This window comes from Eriocheir sinensis, chromosome 15 (assembly GCF_024679095.1).
Source record: "Eriocheir sinensis breed Jianghai 21 chromosome 15, ASM2467909v1, whole genome shotgun sequence".
In the NCBI taxonomy this organism is placed as follows: Eukaryota; Metazoa; Arthropoda; class Malacostraca; order Decapoda; family Varunidae; genus Eriocheir; species Eriocheir sinensis.
In genome coordinates this window covers 15,984,683-16,002,678 of record NC_066523.1, presented here as the reverse complement: position 1 = coordinate 16,002,678, position 17,996 = coordinate 15,984,683, and the positions used below count along the sequence as shown (strand labels likewise).

General features: G+C 40.5%; 2 protein-coding genes across 3 annotated transcripts in view; one reads left to right on the top strand and one right to left on the bottom strand.

The window, feature by feature from the left end:
• The first annotated feature begins 220 nt into the window (after positions 1-220).
• Positions 221-6,221, top strand: LOC126998958 (guanine nucleotide-binding protein subunit beta-5-like). The gene is made up of 9 exons (XM_050861250.1): positions 221-363; positions 1,661-1,797; positions 2,561-2,679; positions 3,142-3,268; positions 3,765-3,908; positions 4,067-4,207; positions 4,969-5,065; positions 5,317-5,483; positions 5,673-6,221. Exons 1-9 carry the CDS (start codon positions 243-245, stop codon positions 5,682-5,684), a joined length of 1,065 nt encoding a protein of 354 aa, XP_050717207.1. The 5' UTR covers positions 221-242; the 3' UTR covers positions 5,685-6,221.
• Positions 6,222-10,610: 4,389 nt separating this feature from the next.
• Positions 10,611-17,996, bottom strand: part of LOC126998957 (V-type proton ATPase 116 kDa subunit a 1-like) — a 31,908-nt gene continuing 24,522 nt past the window's right edge. For both annotated transcript variants that reach the window (XM_050861248.1, XM_050861249.1), the window contains exons 14-17: positions 15,822-15,995; positions 15,313-15,511; positions 14,716-14,893; positions 10,611-14,179 (exon numbers count right to left, since the gene is read on the bottom strand). In XM_050861248.1, coding sequence (XP_050717205.1) covers positions 14,074-14,179; positions 14,716-14,893; positions 15,313-15,511; positions 15,822-15,995 — 657 coding nt within the window. In that variant the 3' untranslated portion in view covers positions 10,611-14,073. The remainder of the gene's footprint in view (positions 14,180-14,715; positions 14,894-15,312; positions 15,512-15,821; positions 15,996-17,996) is intronic.

Sequence of the window (17,996 nt, the reverse complement as noted above, 5' to 3'; positions counted from 1 at the left end):
GCCCGCCGGTGAGCACATGAGGGAGAGGAGGTAGCGGGTGCACGAGGCCATTGTCTCATCAGCTCGCTACTGCCAGACCCCGATCACCAGCCAGCCTCCACAAGCACCTGCCCGCCCCGCATCCCTGCCCGGCTGCAGCTCCTCTGGCACGGAGAGAGTATCGATAGGAGGAGCGGGGTTTTGACACACACACACACACACACACACACACACACACACACACATACACGCCCGTTGCCACCATGTCTGACGGAGGCCTGAAGGTGGAGCAACCCATGGAGAGTATGGAGGCTTTGTCAAGAGAGGCGGAGGAGCTGAAAGTCAAACTGGACGAGGAGCGACAGAAACTAAATGATGTTCCACGTGAGTATCTCTGAAGCAAACGTTGTAGAATAGAATAAGGATTTGAATAACATAAGAACTTGATATAAATTTGATATTTTTTCCACTTCATTTGTTTTTTACATTTTAGTAAGACGTAATACTCAAATAAGAGCAGAAAGCATACTCGTAAATTTGGAAGAAGACGACTTTTCATATATAAGATTTTTGTATTTAAGAAGATATGCAATACTTTATAATTTAGGGCTGGGAAGCATGAATTTATGAGGTATTGCAATTATATTACGTAAGTGCTAATATGAAATCAGTTATGCAAGCAAGGAGAATGATCAGTTAGTATAAGGTCGGAGGGAAGTGAGTATAAGTTAGTATAAGGTCGTAGGGAGTGAGAGACGAGGACGAGGACGACGACGACCAGCACTATTCATTGATCAATCTAACTTAATAGAGAACACAGGAAGTGGCCCGTAAGACCCCTCCCTCACCCCATGTACCACCCACCCGCCTGTTGTAGTACACTGTAGCTCCTTATACTTCCATCATTTAATTTACTATAATTGGGGAGCGAGGTGATCGTGGAGGCGCAAGCAAGTGGCCCGTATGACCCGTCACTCCCTCACCTCAGAGCTCTGCCTCCCCTCATGCTCCACACATCCGTCTGCTGTTTTGCATTGTTACATTTCCTTATTGTAGGAGCGTACGCTATAGCTGCGCGAGCCCTCGAGCGCTCATCTCCGTCACGTTAGCCCTTGACTCCCTTAAAGACTTCATCGTATTTGCTTATTTCCTGTTATCTTGGCGCGAGACGACGGTGGAGCAGAAATCAAGTGTCAGTCAGGGGTGAAGCAGGAGGTGGTGGTGGTTGTGGGGTGAGGGATAGGGTATGATAGCTAATAGACAAGTTTTCAATCAGTGGAGAATTATAACTGATATGAGGTATAGAACAAAAATAGATATCATCGGTTTAAACATTGTAAGCAGTCTCTTTGTAGATACTAGTTATTTCATATACAACAGCTTGATTTATTAAGAGCATATATAGTTTTCCTGTTATGAATTTCAACTGTAAGTGTGCATACAATCTGTCGAACACTCAGAGCATGGATTTGGATTTACGCATTAGTTGACTGATGTATATATTTATGTACATCGTATTTACAAAGGGGAAAACTTTGCATAACTTCTCTATAGTCAATTCGAGCGAGTCTGACATACAGTGAATCAGAAAAAAAACTACATGCATGACGTGTCAGCGTCGTGGTGATGGTGAGTGACGCTTGTGGTGATGGGTGACGGTGACGCCTGTGATGGTTGACAGTGACAACGGTGGCGGCGCGGCTGGAGGCCCTGCCGCCGCTCAACATCAAGCCGCGGCGGGTGCTGCGGGGCCACCAGGGGAAGGTGCTTTGTTCGGACTGGTGCAACGACAAGCGCCACCTCGTCTCCTCCTCGCAGGTGAGGCCGATGCTGCTGATTTGATTACTATCCGGAATTTTAAAAAGAAGATCATTTAATTCCTGCCGACAGAAGCTTTCGGTGATGCAAGTATACTATACACACATACAAAAAAAAAAAAAAAAAAAAAAAAAAAGTTCATGTTGATTTGATCACTACTCACCATTAATTAAGTTCTTGGGTATCAAGATAAACTCTCACGCGTACCGCTGTATGACCAAATGATATGACTAACTAAATAACGAAATTCTTGGCGCCCTTCATAAACTTTGAAACTAAAAAAAATCCCTCCCGTAACATGAAATTTAGACTCAAACTAATTCAATTTCTATTTAAATCAATGGCGGGTTCGTGATTTTTTTAGGCAAGGCTTTGAGGAACTAGGTTGGTGCAAGAGAAGAGGTTGTGATAAGATTTTTTTTTTATTCAAAATTCATGAGTGTCTCAGGAGGGACAGGATTTCTTGAGGGAAGCTATCCCCTTCCCCTTGAGGACCCTCTTTAGCCGCCACTGGTTCGAACTTCTTTCCTTTCCAGCACAGCCCACTCTTAAGCTATCATAAGTTCCTTTTCCTCTTAATGTTGATAATTCTTAATGCTGTTATATGAAATGTAGCTACAACATAAAGAACTCATTTAAAATGCAGATATCGTTTCTTTTCGTATTGCAAATATTTTCTGGTTAACCCTCGAATACAGATCATTCTGACGTGGAAAACTGCGTCGTTTATAAGAAGATGTAATGTTAGTGGTTTGTGTTTTAGGACGGGAAGATGATCATCTGGGACGCCTTCACTACCAACAAGGAACACGCAGTCACCATGCCCACCACCTGGGTCATGGCCTGCGCCTACTCCCCAACGGGCTCCATGGTGGCTTGTGGGTATGTCTGCCCTTATAACACAATGGCAAAGACAGTTACCATCATTAACGTTGATGCCCTGTGGGTCCATCTTTTCGCTTAACCTATCAGTCAAGCGTTTACTCTAACTTTCCATCTTGTCGCAACTTTCGATCCTTCAAAAATGTTTCACTTTTTTTCTTCGCATGAATCATAAAGATTTTCGTTTTATGTAAAAAAAATGTAAAAAAAAGGAGAAAGAAAAATTAAAACAATGGATGAGTTTTCTGCCTATCATAAGACTCATAAAAAGGACTTTATAAGGTAGATCGTCTCAGATAATATACTTGTATATAGGCAAAGGTACAGGCAATAATTGGTTTACGAAGAGAGTGGTTGATGAGTGGAATAGTTTCAACAGTCATATGGTGAATGCCATTACGACAGACAGGTCGACTTGCCTTTTGAAAACTTTTATGGTCATTAACGGATCTTTGTCTTCAGGGGCCTCGACAACAAGGTGACCGTGTACCCGCTGAGCTTCGACGAGGACGTGACGCTGAAGAAGAAGGCTGTCGGCACACACACCTCCTACATGTCCTGCTGCACCTTCCCCTACTCGGACCAACAGGTGCGCATATACTTATGACAACACCCTAATACAAAGATAGTGTGGACATCCTTTCAGAAACACCCAGATAAATAGATTAAAAAAAAAAAAAAAATCGTACGCACTGGGATCATGGCCTGGAGCCTGCATGGAGTATCACGAACGTAGCCTAAATGAAAATAATGTCACCTAAATAATGTCAAGATCGGGGTTCATCGCTAACTCGAGTCTCCAAGAACACAAAACGAACAGCTCTATACTATGAAGCCCCATCCAACGACACCTTTTAGCGCCGTAGATCTATATTTGCACACTATATTTTCTCTGTGTATCTCTTCCTTCCTTCCTTTATTTTTCCTACTTTTTTTTTCTATTCTTCATATGTTCCTTCTTGTCTTTCTCCCTTCCTTTTTCTCCTCTTTCGTTCTTTGTTTGTGTGTCTATTTATCTATTTATCTATTTATTTATCTATCTACCTACTTATCCATCTGTCTATCTATTTTTTTCTTGCTTCTAGATCCTGACGGGCTCCGGGGACTCCACCTGCGCGCTGTGGGACGTTGAGTCTGGGATGATGCTGCAGAGTTTTCAGGGCCACCAGGGCGACGTGATGGCTCTCGACCTGGCACCCTCAGAAACTGGAAATACCTTCGTGTCCGGGGTAGGTCTCTCTCTCTCTCTCTCTCTCTCTCTCTCTCTCTCTGACGGTTGATATAATGCTGTTTTCCTTCTAATGTGCTATATATTCTTTTCCCTCGCACTAATAAAATATTCCGTGTGTGTGTGTGTGTGTGTGTGTGTGTGTGTGTGTGTGTCCAGGGCTGCGACAAGCTGGCCCTCGTCTGGGATATGCGGACCGGTCAGTGCGTCCAGAGCTTCGAGGGTCACGAGTCCGATATCAACTCCGTCAAATTCTATCCCTCGGGCGACTCCATAGCCACGGGTTCGGACGATGCGACGGTGAGTAAATGATTATCTTTCCTCACGTTAAACTGTTGATCTAAGGTTTTCAGAGTAATGCTTTAGGTTGGGCATTCTGAAAGCAGTGTTTCAATATCGCCGTGGGTCATCGAAACGGCTTCACTGGGGTATCTGAAAAGGTGTCTAAAACGTAATGAACTGTTTCGTCCAGTACTTAAAGTTCAGATGTTTGTTCAGAGCCATACCCTTTTCTTTCTTTTTACATTATATTTAAGCTTTGTGTACTGTAGTATATATTGAACAGGGAGTAAAAGCCTGACTTGTAGTTGAAGATGAAAATATCGGAGCCGAAAATCATTAATTAAGAAGATTGCTTTAGGCAATAGTAGATAGGAAATACATGCAAGCAACGAGGACGCGGCGGTGGGCATCTCTCTTTTCAATTTACGCTGCAAATGTAAACTTCTTGAGATGGGAAGGTGCTAGGAAAGTTTAGTTACATTGTAAGAACATAATTTCGCACTGATTTAGGTAATAGTGGTTAAAGAATAGGAGCAAGCAACGACAAAGGGACGATAATTATGACACTGTACTGATAATCTGAATTTCTTGCATGTGTCAAAGATGAAAGATCATTATTAGATTTTTTTCGAATTTCCGCGAGTCTTATCCCCAATTTATCATAATCTGTGTGCAGGAGTTACCGAATAGGCTAGATATTACATAAATGCAAAAGGGCCAGCACACTGTGGGTACGGGTGGCTTGGAAATATAAGTAAGGAAGTGATTATCCTCCTCAGTGTCGCCTCTTCGACTTGCGGGCTGACCGTGAGATCGCCACCTATACCAAGGAGAGCATCATCTTCGGGGTCAATTCCGTCGACTTCTCTGTCAGTGGTAGGTTAAGCTTTTAAGTTTTCCCAAGGTTATTTAAATTAGCTTATCATAATTCATTTACCGTAGCATGACATTGTTGTTAATTATAATTATCAATGTTGTTGCGTATGTCGTAAATTGCACAAAGCGCATACTAGATATCCATGTATTCTTAAGAAGTAAAACGTCAGTAGATGGGTTATGACAATGAATAACTTATGCTTAACTAATGGCGGGGTGTTGAGTGTTTCAAAGCATCGTGTTGCTTGCAGGTCGCTTGTTGTTTGCGGGCTACAACGACTACACAGTCAACGTGTGGGATACCCTCAAGTGCAACCGCCTTTCCATCCTCTACGGCCACGAGAACAGAGTCTCCTGTCTCAAGACCTCGCCGGATGGCACCTCCATATCCACGGGCTCGTGGGACTTTACTCTCAGGGTACTGACGGCATATTTAACTTATTTTCATGCTTATACACCAGGTATTGCGGTTAGTTATGCGAGATATTATATTTGTATATTTTCTCCGTTAATTATTTTCCCGTCAGTTGACTATGAACTGAAATAGTTGTATTTTTTATTACATCTTAAAGAGTGTGACATGATTTTCTTGTGTGTGTATCGGCAGGTGTGGGCCTGAAGTGACATAAAGGGCGGCAGCGCGGCCTTATCTGGGGCAGGCAGCGCTAGGACGACGGTGGACAGACTCCTTTCGCAGGCACGATATTTTATAGTGAACTGCGAGGCAGTATCTCCCTTGAAGTGTTTCCAGTTACTTAACTTGTCGGTCAGACATTTTATATTTAGTGTCTTTTTCCTCTGGTAGGATGACCACATAAGGACTTCCAGTAGTCTGCGTCCCTGTCCCACACACCTTCCTCAGACTCATTGAGAGATTGTCGTAGGGATAATTCAGTACATGGCTCAGTCAGTTGGACCCTGACTGGTAAGTAGCTCCCATTTACTGTAAATCCCCGTACAGGGTAGGACACAAGTTATTTAACGATAATCATTCTGAGAAAACTATTAGGTAAATCCCTGACTAGCAATGTTGCGAGTGGACAGTCTCTCGCCGTACTGAAAACACTGCCACAGTGCGTAACATGTCCATGTTATATTTGGCCCGTTAAGGGCTAGCAGTCATGACCTCAAAATATAATAAAAAACACCTCAACAACTATGATTTTCATTAATCCTTACTGGTTTTGTGCAGGGGGTATAATGTCTTATGATATCGAAGAGAGATCGTTATCATTGTTGTGGAGTTGGCGGAAATCTTAGCAAAGAAGAACTGGAAGAGCCTGTAGTGTATGGGATGAATCATGAATTATTGAATCTTATGACGTGATCAGATACAACTGGGCTTGGTGGTATAATCCGGAATTATAAGACACGAGTTGCAGGTAACTACCTCTGGAGAAGACTTAGATACCCATCCCAGAGGTTCACTGAGCTGGCATGCTAAAGGACATATATAGCAGAATGGCGTCGCATTGTGAATGAATCAATCGAAATAAAAATGAGAGGAACTCTTAAGGTCGCTAAGGTGGGCCGCTGTACACCAACACACCAAACACTGTTGCCTAATCTTTATCCGTGAAACAGGGGCAAAATGCACCAGATTGAGGAATTGCAGGTATATTACAGTAGTGGTAGTTATAGGTTATATAGAGCAGGAGTGAAATTGCTCGTTTGCTATTAAGGTTTAATTTCTGAGTTATCTTTTCTCGGAATAGAAAATAAGTGATACGTTTTGGGCAATACATTAGTAATGTACGGAAGAAAAGTTGACAAACATGGAGAACAGTAGCATCAGAAGTTTCTTCCGTTTCTCTCCACTCGAACAACATGAGCTGGGATGGCTAATGAATGTTTAAAGCTGAAAAGAGAGTATCAAAGGTTTAACTTATTATTTACTCTTGGACTTACCATAATCAAGGGCGCACAATCACTAGGGCGTGGAGGAAGGTCGTTTACCAGCAGCCTCTTCAAAGTTTCCACAATATAAGCACAAAACTTCAAACAACTACCTCGCTAAACAACTTCCACACTCGTGGCGTCAAAGGAGGCTACTCCTTTCAAAACTAAAATCGTTGCCATTCGTTGGTCCCTCAACTGCGTAACGAACACAGTTCTTTTACAACCCCTATGAGACTGACTGTGCATAGATAGACATCATTCGCACCATATTCAGTGCTGCACATGCGCACGCTTTCGTGATTGCTTTTTCACTTATTACCTTTTGTCCATAAGGAAATGATTCAACTTCATTATAAGCACGTACTGCTAGAAATATTCACTCACCCATTATCTAAATTCTAAAACTAACTAAAAAACTGTCAGCGTAGGATAAATGACAGCGAGACGAGAATACTTAACGATAGCCTACTCCACTTAACGCTAACACTGTATTGATTTTATTTTCTAAAATATACGGCATTCTTCTGCTTGAAGCCGTCAGCTCATACATGAATTTAGGTTTTTATGAGCCGACATGGTAAATTGTAAGCTACTTTCGCTTCCTTCACTACTTCTTGAGTTTTTTTTCTGCAGTTATGTGAGAGCAAAGAGTTGTGTCAACACAATATGATAAAGGTTCTTGGGCAGTGGCGGATCCAGAAAATCAATTTGGTGGGGGCCCGATGGTAAAATTTCATAAGTTAGCGACAGCCTCAAAACAGTGAAGACCAATGGATAGTGATGGCGGTTCTTTGCTTAAAATCCGCAGCTCCCGAGCAATCAACGTATATGCGACTAATGATTTTTTTCTTGTGTGTGTGTGTGTGTGTGTATATATATATATATATATATATATATATATATATATATATATATATATATATATATATATATATATATATATATATGAAGTGCAATCAATATATAAGCTGGCAAGCAAGAAACAAGAAACAATTCAAATTGTACATCCGACCAGTGAAAAGGCAGATCTGAATAGGAAGAAATCATCACCATATTAGCCTTCGAAGAAAACTAAACGTTTATTTCGATATGTAAGCAGCAAGGGTGATCATAATACTGGTCATAAATAAATTACAAACCAACCCTTTACAAAAAAAATTCAATATGTAAAATTAGACACAGCTGAAGATAAAAAGGAATTCATATAGGGCTTCTTTTACATGGGATTGAGGTAGCCCATTTGCAAAGATTGGCTTATCTAAAGAAATATATTTACAAATTCCCAAGTATTCAACAAGTGCCTCACTAAGCAAAGAGTAGTCGGCGATTTTTTTCGCCGAATTTGCTTATCACTCTCTCGACTGAAATGGGGATATCATAGTGGACACAGAGGAGGGCAAGTCCGTTCAGGCCTTGCGTTCAGGCGCTCTTGGCCGACGGTACTCCTCAGATAGGTTTTCAGCCTTTTCAATGCTGAGAAAGACCTCTCGGCTTCCGCGTTGGAGACTGGAAGCGTCAACTGAGTTTTTCAGAGAATGGGGAGATTAGGCAACACGCTGGTGTTAGCGTGTGCCTGGGCTTCTTTGATAGTTTGAAAGACCGGAACAGATAATGCCCAGCGCTCCGCTTCCGCTTTCACGAGTGTCAGGGATTCGATGTCGAGCTCGTAGAGCTTCGCCGCTTGAAGCACAGCCGCAACATCCGTTTCGGTGCCTTTGAGGAGTTGCTTGAGCTGAAGTGCAACAGGCACTGTGTCCTCGCCGAACCGACTCTTCAACTCAGCCAAGACGTGGTCCACGAACGGAATGTACACCGCCCGGCGGTAGTAGGTATTCCTCAGCATCGCTGGGTCTGTCGTCCACAAAGTCGTGGCACAGGGATGGTGTCATGCGATGACCCCACCTCGACCACAAGCTCTTCCACTTTCATGAACACGTCGTGGAAATGATTCTCCGCATCTGCTTTGAACTTGGCAAAAATGGTCTCGATGCCACGAATCGTGGCATAAGCTGACACCAGGTCGCCATCTTTTCTCAGAAGAGTTCGGCTCGGCTCGAGAGTATGCGCCAATATACATTCCACTACAATCATTCCAACGAGAAAGCGGGGAACACGTATGGCGATGAGGAGCCCAGCGGTGGCGTCAAGTTCTTCCTCGAGAATAACAGCGATGACAGGCAGAAATTCAACGAAACCCAGGACTGCGTCATGCCTCTCAATCCACCTGGTGGGGCACAGGGGAACAAGCTTTCCGCACTTGGCCGAGGTAAGCTTGACAACCTCTGTGAAGCGAAGAGAGCGCATATTCGAAGAATGAACGAAGTTGTACACCTCGGTCAGTGTTTGAAGAGCGATCTTCACTTCCTTGACGTCACACGCCTTCGTCAGTACTAGATTCAGCCGGTGGTTAAAGCAGTGGATTGGCTTGGCCAGGGTGTACTTCTTCATGAGTACTGCGGCACACCCTTTGAATTTTCCCATCATGGCACTTGCTCCATCGAAACCAAGTCCCCTGCACTTGGCTATGTCCAGTCCGAGGTCTTCAACAGTGCGCAAAAGAAGCCAGGCTAAACCTTTACCGGTGAGGTCTTGGGCGTGCACAAAGGCAAGAAAGTCTTCCCTTATTTCCTTTCGAAGTGCCGAATGATGATAGTGGGCTGCACTAAAATTCACTTTCTGCTTGCATGTGAGGAATGAGGCCACAAAGACTTTTTCCTAGGCCTTTAAATCTTGCTCTATAATATTCAATATACGATTCCGTAACTTAAATACTGAAAATAAAGAAAGAAAATCCTGAATTCTCCAGAAATGCAATAGAAAGGTACCAGTTTTCGTTTTGACTCAGAAAGTGGACATTTTAGCAGATTGGAAGGGGGGCGGGGGGGTCGTCCGACAGCCCCGGCCCCTCCCTCCCCCCCGGGATACAGCGTACTACGGACCTGTACGGGTATATAGATTGTTAGATGAGTGCGGGGCCCATAAGAGCGCAGGGCCCTGGTCACGTCCTGGCCATCTGGCTCCCCACCCCCGTATCCGCGCCTGCATATGCCTACAATCGACGACACATTCCGTATTAAAGTTGCAGCACATTATAAGCGAGTCAGTTCTGTACCCACTATCCGCATACACTCGAGATTTTCTGGGGGGGGCGGAGATTTTTTGGGTGGCCCGGGCCCCCTGGGCCCTCCCCCTGTATCCGCCCCTGTTCTTGGGTGTTCTTTTCAAAAAGAAACCTTGAGGCAGCGGGCGTCAGAGCTGCGGTAAACATACTAAACAGTAAACAATATAACAATCATTGCTTTACTCTCCAACAGGTCAGACGCACTCCTTTCTGCAGACTTTTTCTAATTCATGTACTGTAATTTGTGTCCACAATGGTTTTCATTTACTTTGCTGCAAGATTGTCATGCAAAATTATACGTTCTTGTCATGCAGGTGGATGATATAATGTCATCAAGCTCAATTCAGCTGGCTGATACCCAACGGTACCGGCTGTACCTAACCTTAGCCAGCATCAAATCATCATGACCAAGTTTGTTGGGAACATCTGCATATGTAGATCTAGTTATAGCACTACCACTGTTTGTGATGCAATCTTTTTTTGGTTTAATGAAAAAAACTAAGGTTGTGAAATAAAATAAAATGGTGATATTTTCTAAACAATATATTTTATTACTGAACCAAGTGACTAGGCAGAAGTTACAAGGCAGATCAAGTGATTATTTTTGTAAACATATGAAATCAATAACACTGATATAATAAATAATAATGTAATTTTCCATTGATAACATGCATGCATAATGAAAAATATCAACACAGTTTTTTCAACCCACAGTTTGCTATCTTTCATGTTGAACATGAAAACAAACAAACATTTAGCTATATGTATATATATATATATATATATATATATATATATATATATATATATATATATATATATATATATATATATATATATATATATATATATATATACACACACACACATACTTCCATCGATTAAATGTCATCACCACAATCTCTTTCTCACTATAGGCAGGGCAAATGAGGCCCATCAAGCCTATGGTATACATTAACAACAATCAGAGGAGGAAAGATTACCCCATGATATATGCCACACTACACACCATTAAATTAATGATTAACCATCCCAGACCCTGACTTTGACCAAGGTCATACTGCAGTCCCAAGGAGTGTATGGTTTCTCACATCACATTAAGATAAGGTTTGAGGTCAGGTTGTGACTGTAGAGTTAAAAAGGTCCAACTCTAATTCATGAACTCTGCTTCCATAACTCTCCCCACTTTCCTATACCTTTCCTCCTTTGACTAAGTGTGCTTTGTCATTTTTTGAATATCCTGAATATGTAAGGGAGTTGATTTTGCATTTTTTTTTTTAAAGGTGTTTTCTCTCAATTTATTACTGGTCTCATTTTGCCCACTATAAAATGAGTAGAACTTCCAACAAGTATTATTTAATGATTTTGACCATAATAATTTATTCACTTATTAATGGAGAGCAGTGAATCATCCACAACTGAAGTCACTCTACCCTCTTCAAGTGATATACAAAAAATAACTGATTACAAATGACACCTAAAGTTACTTTTTTTTTATTTTTACCAAAAATGACAACTTTCTTATTCACTCAACATTCACACTCAATTCAGCTTGGGTGTGTTATTTTTTACGCATGTTTTCAAAAAAAGATTTCCATAAGAATAAAGAAAAACTAATTGTGACCATCAAGGCTTGGCTTCTATAAAGACAACAATACCTCAAACTGTATTTGTGTCTGATCACATACGACTCTCAATCCACAGTTAGCACCCTCCCAAAATGAGCTTGTGTGATATATTCTTTAATAATAGCTGCAAATGCTTAAAGAATAAACAATACAACATTTAGTGTCATAAGCCTGCTATTGAAATGGATCATTAAAAGCTTAGTTGAAACAAATTAAGAGATTCTATGTGTGTACTCCCTCCATGATATTTTCTGAAGGGTACACAGCCCATCTCCTGGGTTCTGAAAATCGCAGGAAGAAATCTAGTCTCTCTCTCTCTCTCTCTCTCTCTCTCTCTCTCTCTCTCTCTCTCTCTTTTATGAGATGTTATAACCACAGAATAGAATTAACCTGTCATTATCTAATTGTGAGAAAAGATGATTTGAAAGTTTTGCCTTTATTTCTATATGTTTCTTCTTTTTTCCTTCTTCCTGTCATCCTACCTGACTATGGAGAGGTTTCCTGCCTTCAGGGGATCATAATAGGTGTGGCAACAAGGTGTGCTGATATGCCTCATTAGTAGAGATTAAATTTAAGAACACAGTAGCTTGGTATGTCACATGTTGACAATGTTCATGCATGCTTTTAGGACACTGACAAAACACACACACACACACACACAAAAAAAAAAAGGGTTAAAGTGCAGCTAACTCTTGATAACCATACTAAATTTTACCATTTGACAATGTTTTTAAGATTATATCAATGTTTTGAATGAAACCTATTGTTACTCTTATTACGAAATAGAAAATTATCACCATATTGAAATAAACATTTCTATGTAGTATCTGAGCAACATATGCAAAACTAAAGTAATAGGGACAGTAAAGAAAGTTATAGGGATGCAATATTGAATGCTGGGATTATTTGGTCAAGCAGCTGCAACACTATGATTTGCAATGCAATAAATAGGTATAAGATGGATTCTATATGGCTAATCACCTCAATGATATTGAATAACTACTCTTTAAAGTATTACTAGACATGCCAAACACATGAATACAGTTGATTACACTGGATACTGTAAGTTATATCAATAAAGGATGCACTGATATATATATATATATATATATATATATATATATATATATATATATATATATATATATATATATATATATATAGATATATATATATATAGATATATATATATATATATATATATATATATATATATATATATATATATATATATATAGCGTTACTTTTAATATGACATACTCTTTCAGTAAGAAGATCTGGGCTCTGATTATTGACACTACAGCACTACTCTTTACACTTGACTGCATTCCATAACAATATCTTTTTATTCATTTTTTTAAAATTTGCATGAATGTTTTACTCTAAAGAAAGTCTAAAGCCAATTCAGGTATTTAGATTTGATCTTAATGGCTACATACTGATTCTCATAATATTTTTTTTCGCAGCATCCCTATTGAGTATGCTGGTGTAGATATATGTTACTGTTAAATCCACTGTACAAAAAATGTCCATATTCAGCATCAGATTTTAAGTCTCACAAGTAATGAATTAGCCCACTATCTCTAAACACACTATGGCCTAATGCAGACTAATCACTCATCTTGGTCAATAATATCACAAACACATTTCATCATTAACATTCATCAAATCCTATTTTCTTTATAACGGTTAAATCTGTTTCAGACATGCCGAGTTCTAGTGTTCACAAAATTTTACACTGGTCATGGAACAGGATGAAGCTATTTAAACCACAGAACTTTACACCAGAGTTTACAACAACAGACATACATAAATTATATGACTGGCGACCATTTGGGTCAATAACCATTTAGGGAAATGAGGATATATTATGAAAGGAGATAAACAGAATAGTCAAACAAATTTAAGGTTTTGGGGTTATGTTAATTGCATTTCCAAAATTCTATGCCTAAAATGCATCACAAAATGAGAATACTTTTCAGCCCCTTTGGACACACACACACACACATGCATTTCTCATACTTTAATGATAAATACTGATTGATTAAGGGAAAATTTATATCCTAAGGAGTTCTAATATAATTCTAGTTCTGTCTGTAATGTGCTTCTTTATAATTCTACAATGATAAATCTTTAAGATGAGCTACAGGAATAACTTAAAACATCATCCTTTTGCTGTCAAATGAACACATTTCTTCCCATGCACTACAGCTAAATTAGGAACTACTGAACTTGAGAAATTTGTCATGATCCCCTGTAGCTATCATTAATGATTTTGTTAACATTCTAGTTAGTCGCAGGGAGCCATACCTTCATCTGGAGGCATAAGGCAACCATATTCACAGACTAGTTGTTGACCTTTACTGTTCTGCACCAGTATTTTCTGCTTGGTCTAGAATGGTTTCAAATGCAAATGGTACAAAGGGATAGCCTGTACCACTATAAAATTTGCTCTGGAACTCAACCCTGAAAACAAATGAGATAGAAGATGTTAAATGATATCAAAGTGAAACTATGTTGCAATATAATTTAAACAAAATAATTATGATCTAACATGAGGTGCATTTCTGTTAGCTACAATTATTTTGTTCTATTCTATTATTGTTTCAGTTACTCATCACCATTCATTACTAATTACCATTGTCATCTATTACTTTTGTATGCCTCATCAGTAATTACAGTACTTGACTGTTGTAAAAGCTTTATGTTTATATCATGGGGTGATTACAAAACCCAATAACTATATAAAAACTACAAATTCATAGCCTGTGTGGTCTATAAATTGTGATCTACTGTATTTCACCTCACAGAAGGGAAAAAAAAATATTAGGTGCTCTGAAGGCAGTATTAAAAAGAAATATGACATTACCTATTACCTCTATATCTATCAATATTACTGTAGAATTTTTTTGTGATCTATAACTATTACTTTGAAACCCTGAAAGTCTTATCACTATTGCTTTTTACTGCTACCCATGTCTGATTATGGCTAAGGAACTTACCAGTGCAGCCTAAGAGTGTGGAGGAAGGCTGAAAGGCCCTCCATCAACACTAAGATGGCTACAGTCAGTGTTGCCCAAAAGGCGAACATTAAGTACATGCAGATGCCTCCAGCGCCGCCCTCTCCTCCTGTTGTGAGGCCGATGCGAAGCACCATTCCCCAGAGCACTTCACTCAACTCTGCAGACAAGAAAACTTGTTAGTCTAAAGTGGAACAGACTGACATTTTTTACTGAACAGTTTTCAGAATTAAAGAAGCACACTTAAACACAGCCATTATGATCCTTCCAGAAATTATATTATGATTAGCAAACATGTTAAAATGCATTTCCCTGTTCAGTTTATGACTTCCAATAGTAATCAGGGACTGATATTTGCTAGATTATTGAAGCTCCTTATAAGTAATAAAATCTCCCAAAAGTTTAGGACAAGTACAAAGGGACTCCCACAGAAGAAACATATAAAATAAAATAATAACAAAATGCTACTACACTGGAAAACCTCCCAATGGCCAAATATCCTGCCCAAGGCATTGAACAACAAAGCCATTCCTTCAAAATGTTATGGTCACACCACAAAACATCCTTCACTGTGCTTACGTGCATGGGCGAGGGACAACGCCCAGAGTCGCAGGTAGGAGGCAGTGTGAGAGACACTGCCCAGCACATATTCGATGGTATGTATTCCTTGATGAATCATCACCTCACCCATGTCAGTGTGCTCCTCCACCACCTCAGCACTGGCCCCACCAGCACCACCTTCCTCCACTACACCTTCTCCTCCATTGGCCTGCATCACCTGAAAACACACAAAATACAGTCAATTTATGTTGCACCAGTTGGAAGGCAAAAGGTGAAACTCATTATGAATTAAAAAATTACAGGACCTAATTCTTGTCTATTGTATCTGGAACATACAAATGGCTGTAACAATCATCATTGCCACTCTAAAAGCATTCTTACTTTCATACAACATGTCTGATGTTTTTGTCTCTCATAAATCTGGAACAAATGGTCATTAGACTCTCCATCCCTATTGTAATCAATTGTTTTCAACATTTCTTCAATGAAACAACTAAATAGTAAAAGAAAAAGGTGATCATTCTTACCAGTTGCTTTCGTTTGTTTGCACGATAAAGAATGAATGGCTTTGCACATAGCATCCAGGGCACACAGATCAGGGCCACAATGAGAAGGAACCGTTGTATCTCGAACTGACCACCAAACATGTATGGGGAGCAAGGTGAGCCTGGGTCTGGCTTCTGGTACCCCTTCACTAGTACCTGAGGGTATGGATAGTTGGGGTATGTAGGCTTGGATCAAACTTGCCTATGATAGCTAAAGCATGTATTATAAAGGCCATAAAAGCTGAGGAGAGAAATGAAAAGGTGGCATAAGTGGCTAGTGAACAATGATAAATGAGTTTTTATAGCAGTTTAATAGCAGAAATAAATAAAAATAAAAATATGGAAGCTGAGGGAGAAGGAAATCAGAAGAGTTTCAACAAAGAGTGAAAAGGGAAAATGAGGAAAATAATGGAGGATGGGAACAATTGAAAAAAAATATCATGAAAGCAGGGAGAGAAGTGTGTGGTGAAACAAAAGGAATTAGAAGAAAGGAAAGAGAGACATGGTGGTGGAATGGAACAGTGCAGCAGGCCATCAAGGAAAAGAAGGAGGCATACAAGAAATGGCTGAAGACAAGGGAGGAGGAAGATAAGAGAGATGTTTAAAGAAAAGAAGAAAAAGGCAAGAAAAGAGGTAGCAAAAGCAAAGAAGAAAGCAACAGAAGAGTGGGTGAGGGAGAGAGAATGGAGAAATTTAAAAAAAATGAGATGTTTAAAATTGTGAAAGAAATGAAAAAAGAGAGCAGATGTAGTTGGGGCAAAGTTTGTAAAAGATGAAGGAGGGAACATCATGGTGGAAAAAGAAAAGATATTGGAAAAATGAAGTAAATATTTCAGTGAACTGTTAAATGAGGAAAATGAATGTATGATAAATGAAACTGAAAAAGTAGAAGGCCCACAAGAAAAAATTATGGAAGAGGAAGTAAAAGAAGCACTAAAGGAAATGAAAAATGGTAAAGCAGCAGGACCTACAGGGCCAACAGTAGATTTAATAAAAGCAACAGGAAAGGAAGGAGTGGTGGAATTGACAAGTGTTAAACGATGTATTAAAAAAGGGAGAGATGCCAAATGATTGGAAAGGAAGCTACACTATACCCATTTTTAAAGGGAAAGGAGATGCTTTGAAATGTGGTAACTATGGGGGGATAAGGTTACTGGAGCATGGCATGAAGGTTAGGGTGTCCCAAGAAACCGAAGTGAATTGGACACACTCCAGCACATGTTGCCCCCGTTTCCTGTTGTGACAAGTTCATACAGGAAAATTTTCAGCTTCCTCTCTCGTCTTTTACTGGTTGTGTATTTTGTTTATTTTTTTGCTCAGCGTCAGAGGGTGAGGCTGTGCAGGGGTGCTTGTGCTACTTCAAAAAAGTCAGAACAAACTATAAAAAAACTGTAGTCTGGTCTCTTTTCTGTTCCCAGGTCTAATGTGATGGGGTGTAAAACACGATCTAAGGACATTGCATGGCTACTGGAGAAGTCCCCAACATCGTCATTCCTGGGGAATCGTCTTCCGTCGAGAGGCAAGGTTCTCCAGGTGTTTTTGTTCCACCACAAGATCCAGAAGGAGGTTCTTCTTGCTGCAGCAGCTTCTACCGCTGAGAAGGTCTTGGAAGTGTGGCGACGTGTGAACATTCCGACGTCGGATGTGTCGTGGGTGAAGAAGATCCTTGAGCTGTACAAGGAGAACGGCGCCTTGGAGAAATCCAAGTCACGGAAGACAAAGACGGAAGAAATGAAGAGATGCATCTTCAGAGACAGCCTCGAAGACATGTTCGACATCGCGCATTCCAAGGTAATGGAAGTGAAGGTCCCCAAAGAGACTAAGTGTTCTTGGAGGCTCAGAGGGAGGACCGGCAGAGCTGCTCGATGGCTGGCGTGGATGAGAAACTGAAGCGAGTGACTGGGGAGAAGCAACATAAGAGACAAAGGATGGAGGAGATGAAGAAGGACGCGGCTGCTTCGTCATCCACTCTTGATCGTGACGTGGCTTGGGAGTCTTCTACTTCATCCTCATCGGCCAACAAAGACACCGAGGATGACTTTAAAGCTCCGACATCAGCTAAATCTCCACGCCGTCGACCTCCTCAAGAAAACAAGCTCACCAAGGAGCTGACCCTTGCTTGGGAGCGTGACAATCTATCCATCCGTGCTGCGACAT

Bases quoted from the DNA above. Each gene is read 5' to 3' on its own strand.
- LOC126998958 (XM_050861250.1), top strand. From the start codon at position 243: ATGTCTGACGGAGGCCTGAAGGTGGAGCAACCCATGGAGAGTATGGAG. The intron at 364-1,660 runs GTGAGTATCTCT...GATGGTTGACAG, and splicing joins GAAACTAAATGATGTTCCAC to TGACAACGGTGGCGGCGCGG. The intron at 4,208-4,968 runs GTGAGTAAATGA...TATCCTCCTCAG, and splicing joins CGGGTTCGGACGATGCGACG to TGTCGCCTCTTCGACTTGCG.